The 8237-nt window shown below is 24.5% G+C and overlaps 2 protein-coding genes across 2 annotated transcripts; both read left to right on the top strand.

Moving 5' to 3' along the window:
• Nucleotides 1-2110: 2110 nt before the first annotated feature.
• On the top strand, nucleotides 2111-5342 carry LOC112680936. The gene is made up of 7 exons (XM_025551171.1): nucleotides 2111-2427; nucleotides 3218-3440; nucleotides 3506-3930; nucleotides 4092-4266; nucleotides 4334-4518; nucleotides 4585-4747; nucleotides 4813-5342. The coding sequence occupies exons 2-7, from the start codon at nucleotides 3224-3226 to the stop codon at nucleotides 5301-5303; spliced, it is 1656 nt and encodes a 551-aa protein (XP_025406956.1). The 5' UTR covers nucleotides 2111-2427; nucleotides 3218-3223; the 3' UTR covers nucleotides 5304-5342.
• A 1859-nt stretch (nucleotides 5343-7201) lies between these two features.
• LOC112680938 (52 kDa repressor of the inhibitor of the protein kinase-like) lies at nucleotides 7202-7651 on the top strand. The gene has a single exon (XM_025551172.1). It carries the CDS (start codon nucleotides 7202-7204, stop codon nucleotides 7649-7651), a length of 450 nt encoding a protein of 149 aa, XP_025406957.1.
• Nucleotides 7652-8237: the final 586 nt, after the last annotated feature.

Raw genomic sequence — 8237 nt, 5'->3', positions numbered from 1 at the left:
AATTATGCTAAAATTAAGCTAAATTGTGTTTAGTATTATTTCAAAATAACATGTCATTTACTAATAATTGCCTTTTTCTATGTTTAAAACGTTTATTTAACATATTAAAATAAAAATGTTAAGAGAAAAATATGTTGTGCTGTGTGCTCCTTTAATTACATAGGTACCTATCTAAATATTTTAATTGTTTTTCTATAGGTTTCCATATTGTCATTTTCCTTATAAGAAAATAATAACCTACTGGTATACCTACTATACCAAATTGATTAAATATTAAATAATAATAAGTTAGTGTTCAATAATAGTAATAAGTGTTAAATAATAATAAATTCAATATGATTTGTTTTATATGTAGAACTAATTTTCCATTATTATCAACATTGGTAGTCCATTACAAAATGATTCATATGTTAAAGCCTTCTAGTACATATGAATGTATTGAAAATCACTGTACCCAAGCCTTTCCTAACTTAGATAGTTTAAAAAAACATGTCATGAGAAAACACTTGAAACCCACCCCAAAAAAATTAACTCCTGTTGTAAAAAACATCAATAACACTGCAATACCTGAACACATCACCAAAATAATCAACTCTGATTCAATTGAATCAGATGTATTTAAAAATGTATTACCTGTTACTGAGTGTAGAAATGAACTTGTTAGTGAACATTTTAGTATTGATAATGTTATTCATTTAGTATATCAATCAGCAATTCATTTTACAATGTCACTACATAATAATAATAATTTTAATTTTATATATATTTTTAATTTATAATAATAATAATAAAAGATGTAGTAAATATACAGAAGGAAGTTTCACAAAGTCTGATTAAACCTATAACTGATCTATTAACAAATTTTGTAAATTATAAAATCAAAGACCCATTATTACTATCATCATTTCATACTTTCATTTCCGCTTTTTCTATACCTTTTAAACTATGCAGTTCTGAATATATGTTAAATAAATGGTTAAAAAATAATAATCTATATTCTGATATTCATCAATTCACTATTAATAATGAAATTAAATTAGTTTCTGCTTTAAGTGAAACTACGTATAGTGAACAAACTACAAAAGGTATTTTAATGGCAATAGATTTTCAATTTAAATCATATTTTGAACATAATGATAATTTATTAAAAACTTTAACACATTACGATTATTTGAAAAAAAACTCTGATGGCACAAATTTGGAACATTTTGTCCAGGGAGCTTTATGGAAGGAAAAAATCATTCCTTATAACAAAATTAAAATAAAATAAAATAAAATAAAATTGTAATACCATATTTTTTATATATTGATGATTTTGAGGTAAATAACCCTTTAAGTTCGCATTCATCTTATCATTCCATTTGTGCAATTTATTATAGTTTCCCATTAAGCGACCAATCTAAGCTAACAAATATATTTATCGCAGCTTTACTCAAATCTGTCGATGCTAAAAATTTTGGCAATGATCTATGTTTAAAACAATTAATTAATCACTTAAATAAACTTGAAGTTGATGGTTTACTAATCAAAACATCAGAAGGAATAAAAAAAGTTTACTTTGTTTTAGGTTTGGTTGTTGGAGATAATTTAGGATTAAACTGTATTTTAAAGTTTAGTAAATCTTTTTCCGCGAATTATTTTTGCAGATTTTGTAAAGAAAAAAAATGTATTACCCAAAAAGCAAGTACAGAGAATGTGTTATTACTTCGTAACTATCATAATTATTATGAAGACATAAATAAAAATGATTTCAAACAAACTGGGATTAATAAAGAACCAATTTTACATCAATTAACTTCTTTTCATGCCACTAAAAACTACAGTATTGATCTAATGCATGACATTTATGAAGGAATCTGTCATTATAACATGTGCCACATCATAAAATATTACACAGATAGTGTAAAAATATTCTCTTTGCAAACTTTAAATCTAAGAATGAAAAATTTTAACTATGGTTCTATTGAAATTGGTAATGTCTAACCTGATATTTAATTACATAATATACAAAATTTCCACTTAAAAATGACTGCTAAAGAAATGATGACTTTTTTACATTTTTTTTCTCTAATGATAGGTGATTTAGTCCCAGATGACGATCCTGTATGGTTATTTTTTTTAAATTTTTTGGAAAATTAGAATAGTAGATATTCTACTTTCAAACCAAATAAAAAATAATTCAATAATTCGTTTAGAACAACTTATAAAACAACAACATTTAGATTACGTTTTACTTTTTCAAGATACGTTAAAACCTAAACATCACATTCTTTTACATTATCCATTAGTCATTCGACAATCTAGACCTCCTAAACATTTTTGGAGTTTCAGATATGAAGCTAAGCACAAAAACCTAAAAACATATGCTCGAAATATAAGCTCTAGGAAAAACATTACGATGTCATTGGCTATAAAATATCAATACAAGTATGCATTTAACATAATGAATAGTAAAAATAATAATAATAATAAAAATATTGAACTTGATGAAAAATATAAAATAATAAGTAATGACATAGAATTTTTACAGAGAATTTTTGGTTTTCCTTCTGATAATTTGTTAAGTTACTCTCAAATTGAATATAAAGGCACAACTTATAAAATTGGGTATTATTTAACAAATTTTGTTGATGAAGTTTGTCTTTATGAAATTTTAGAAATTATCATTGACAAAAATAATTTAACTGTTATATTTGTAGTTAATCAAATAGAAATGGATTTCTATTGCCCTCATTTAAAATCATATAAAGTAAATAATGATAAAAATATAATTCTTAAAACTGTATTAAATCCTGAAAATTGTAGTGGACCACCAATTAATATTAATTCACTTATTAATGGAGATTTGGTTGTACGATTAAAAGAATATTATTAAACGTTTGTTTTATATGAATATAAAATATAAGTCTTAGTTATAAATTTTGTTTTTAATTAACTTAAGTTTAAAATGTGGATATATTTTACTATTTATTGTACTTGTATATTTAAAATGTATAGTTTATATTGAGGTTAATTTAATGGTTAATGTAAATATAATTTTTATTTTTTTAAAAAAAATAACAATTACCTATTGAGTTTTACATAATTTTCTGACTTTTTTTTAAAAATGTTCTAACTTTAACTGCAGTAAATGTATAACAAATAAAATAAAATACATAAATTATTATTTTTTCTGTGTTGCCCAACTATAGATAATAATTATTATAATATTATAAAGGATCAAATGGATAACTGGGAAAATGATGATGTACTTTTAAATTACACTGAATTGCAACATAAAACAGAAAATAATATACTGGACATGGATGAACAGAGATCTACAATAAATCAGATGACATTGTCAATACCTCCAATACCTAACATGTCAAATGATGAATGTATGAAAGTTTGGAACATTTTACAATCATGGAGTCTAGAATGTGTGTATAAAACATGTATAGGTAAGAATAATTGAGTAATTTTTTTATTAATTTATATAGCATATTTTTGGTTTTTGTTGTTACAGATCAATGTATTGATACTGAAATGATGAAGTATATGAATTGTAAACATATTAGATTATTGTTGGTGAATTTTCCTCTTGGTATACAAATAAAGTTTGAAAAATATATTCATGATTATCAAAACAAAGAAGTTGAACAACATCAAATTCCATTCTTAAAACCAAAATCAATTCCAGTATCTACAGCACAAAATATTGTTCCAACAAATGAAAATATATTTGATCTAAATCAAATTCTGACAAAAAGTTCACAAGGTTCTATGGTTGTCGACTATTACTTTAAAAATAAAAAATTGAATGAATCGTGTCGTACACTATTAGTGGAGCTCATTATTAATGATTTAATCAAAAAAAATCGTACTATGACTATAGATTTAGCTAGTAATATATCAAATGCCATTATTATGTCTTTTCCAACAGAAATAAAGGTAAGAACTTTTTTAACTGTTGATTTTTTTTATTATTATACTGTAAAAAATACTGTGTTTTATATTGTGAACATATTGATTTAAAAATTGACATGAATTCATTAATTAACTTGGTAATAATTATACTATTTTTCATCATTTTTATTTTTTATTAATTTTAGGATGTTTATTTTTTGAAAGATGTTACTTGCAAAGCTCCTAAAGGAAAAGTTTATGTGAAATACTTCAACACTATGAAGAAATTAAAAAATGGAGGCTTAAAATCAGGAAACAATAATACATCTGAGGTTAAGAAAATTATTTATAGATCCGAAGATTTACTTAATTCTTCGTTAGGTATTTATAATATGCATAAAAGTAATTGATATCTATTAATATATTGTTCGTTACATGATTCGCACAGATATTGAACCTGATTCAGAAGATATGGCTCTTACTTTATTAAATAATAATGATTTGTCTTGGCCTGAAATAGAAGTAATATGGCGAAAAACAATTAATTTCCAACTTCAATATATAAGGAACAATGATACAGCAAGTATTTTTAGTAAATGGGTACATTACACAAAGCCAATGGGCTACAAATTAGTAAGTTATCAAAAAACTTTTAAATTTTTATCAAAATATACATTTATAAATAATTAATAACTATAGATAGAGATTGATTTTGGTCGAATGTACACAAATTTTAAAAACTTAAATGTAAAATTTGAAAAAACCTTACCGACTTTACTGAGTATATTACATGATCGTGTCAAAGATGGTGGAAGTGTAGTTCTATTACGGCAGTTAAAAGAATCGACCAATTTATGTAAAAGTAAGTTTTAATATTAAAATTTTTGGACTACATAATGTATTCATAATTATTTAATTTATTTGTAGATGGTGAAACCTTGACTTCATTATATTTGTTACATTCATTATTTTTACCTACTACTAAAAAAGTTACTTTGGATGAACAAGGCAAAAAATCAACAATCAAATATTCAATAAAAGATTCACAAAACTCATTCATCATCATAGCACATACTGCAGTAGAACTGGAATTAATTTTAGAAAAACTTAAAAAACAAAAAAATAACATACAACCTTGTATTTTAATTGTTGGGTCATTATTAAATCCTATCCAAATACTTATTTACTTTGATGATATAAAATATAAAGTATTCTCAGCAATTAAAGCCGTAGACATATGTTTGAAAATTTTCCATGTATTCAATTTAGAATATCCTTTACAGTGCAACAATGTATGGTTGTTTTTACAAATTTATTATTATGAAATTGTGACAAAATATGATAGGAGTTGTAGTTTTATCAGACAAATTTGTTCAGAATTAAATACAAATTTATTGAATTCAGATTTGAGTGGTTAATTACATTTGATTATATTAAATATTTTGTTTTTATTTTGATTATACAGTCAAAACTTTTTTTTATACTTTATATTTATGTTGTATGTGGGATATTCGAATATATAATATATTCTATTGTCTGATAATTTTATTTTACTTAGGTACCTACTACAATTAAAAGGAGTTAAATTATATATATTTAGTTTTTATATTTTTATAGGTATATTTTTACATATTTTGTGCTATACCTGTACAATTTTATAATTAATTCATTTTGTATTGATTTTCTATTAATTAATATCTGTTAGTGTTAACAATGATTTAGTATATAGTATATAAATATATTGTATGTATATAAATGTAATATATAATAAATTATAATTAACCTGTTTGTAATATCAATGATTATTATATTGTTTCTACCTTAAAATGTATTGATATGTATAAACAACAGTTTGTTAAATCAAAAATAATTTTGTTAATCTTACATATTTGTTTGTATAATGTACTTTACTATCTATAGTAAAAATAATAAAAGGTTTGTTGATATGAATAAATCAGTGTTTTGATTTGAGATAACCATGGTTGGTATTATTAACAATTACTTGGTTAATTTTACCAATATTCAAATCAACAGAGTGGTTGGTTAATATGACCTTAATTGCCTTGTAATATTAATAAACGGTTTGTTGACCGTATTTCAACGAACAGTTTGTAAATCCAACCTAACATTTTCTTAATAATATCTAGATATTTCTCTGGGTGTAGGTAATGAAACCAATTGCAACAGGGCTAGATATTTTACAAGGTGAACAATATGTATGTATTGGATATCTATTACCAATAATTACAGCTATAAACAAAGCCTTAAATTGATTTAATAATATAAATTTCTGTAGATCATTGGTTCATGCTTTAAAAATAGATTAACCAAAAGGTACTTTCATACATTTTTAAATTTTTACAATAATCATTAGAACTCAATGAAAAATGATATATGTACGCCAATGTTAGTCATAAAAGTTAAAACTTATTTATATAATTAAAATGGTTCAAAAATGTTTTACAGATCAATTTAATAAATAACGTTTATATTATTATCACCCTATATAGCCTATATATTTATAAATTTAAAATTTATAAATAATAATGCACTTATAATATTTAACAATTCTTAAGTTAAAATTGAATTATATCATTATAATATGTTACATGGTACATTAAATATACATTATATTTTCAGGTTTAAAAATTACATGCAGTAAAAAAAATACAAGTTTCTTCGGCATTGGTACCAAAGTTTAAATTAATTTGGGCTTATCTCGAAGACAGAAGCATCATAAAACAACATGTTATTGATCGTATGCAATTTCATTTCGATCAAAACAAAAATCTTTCTTCTCTAAGTTCTTCAAATCTCGAAACAAACAAGAAGATGAAGATGATTTTTTTCAGTTTTTCCATTGATGAAATCTCAGTAATTAACCCTGATTTCCAAACTTTAGTTACTAATTATTTATCAAATATTAACATTAATGTATCACTTGATTTAACACTTGAATTAAAAAAAGCTTATATAGAATTTAACACAGCTATACCATCATCTGCACCTGTAGATAAATTATTTAGTGCTAGTGGTCAATTATCCCACTGTGCAATGAATTGTTGTATAAATGTTTCAGCGAAATTTTACTGGAACCTGCAGGCGCGGATTCAGGGGGGTGGGCTATGGGTGCTCGGGCACCCCCTGTCGCCTTGGTCACCAACAAAATAAATTTATATTATAAATTATGTTATTTCTTATTTTTCAAAATAATAATAATAATAATATATAATATCGGTTATTCCGTTATCGGAATTTAAATAATTTAATATCAGATATCAAAAATAGATTTTTAGGTCACGGACACGAAACGATTATGTATTTACAATATTTAATACCATTTTTCCTACTTGAAGATACAGATATCGAAAAAATTATTAAATCGGCCAAATTTTATATCGATGATCTAATTGGCTCGATAGAAGAGGTTAGAGGTGAAGTTACTTTGTGGAAACAGTTTTGGAAATCCCAATTAGATAAACCTAAAACTGCTATAGAAGCTTTGACTCATGCATCTGAATTTTATCCTAATATAAAGGAATTGCTAAAAATTATTTGCGTTATACCAGTTACCACTTACACCGCAGAAAGAATATTTTCCTCACTTCGACAAACAAAAACATATTTAAGATCAACAATAGGAGAGGATAGATTAAATGGACTTATGCTTCTTAATATTCATAGGGATATTAAAATTACTCCAGAGGAAGTTATTGAAGAATTCAATGAAAAACACCCAAGAAAATTACAGTTACAATATATGTAAGAAATTATTGTTATTTTTAAGTTTATATTTAATAAATACTGATGTATGAAAAAAAAGTTAGCACCAATAAATCAAATAGAAAATATTAATTTAAATAAATAGAAAGGTGTAACAATCTTTTTTTTTTTGAGCACCCCCTGTCAAAATTTTCTGGATCCGAACCTGGGAACCTGTAACATCGCAATGCGAGTTGCATATGTGTATGAAAAACATTGCTGCAACATTTAATGCCCTGTTTTTGCTGACACTGAAGAAACATTGTAAGCACATATTTTGAAATATAAATGCATTGTTTTATTGCAATGCATACCCAATGTGTTCAAGTAATCTGTATATAACATCAAAAAATACATACCTATAATGTTATGTTGACACATTACTCCACTGTGCAATATTATGTTGCATAGATGTTTCAAATCAAGTTAATAATTTAATTATTTTAAAACGAAAAAAATGAAAAAATAACATTCAATATTGGGAATGAACCACTGCTAGATGATAATCTCCATATCTACCTACCCAACTGACCTACGCCTAACACCTATTAGCCTACACCTAACATGAGAAGTACGTTGTAAAATTATTG

This window comes from Sipha flava, unplaced genomic scaffold, assembly GCF_003268045.1.
Source record: "Sipha flava isolate LNK unplaced genomic scaffold, YSA_version1 18291_pilon_pilon, whole genome shotgun sequence".
Classification (NCBI taxonomy): Eukaryota; Metazoa; Arthropoda; class Insecta; order Hemiptera; family Aphididae; genus Sipha; species Sipha flava.
The sequence above is the reverse complement of the archived record's forward strand: the minus strand, read 5'-3'. Positions and strand labels throughout refer to the sequence as shown.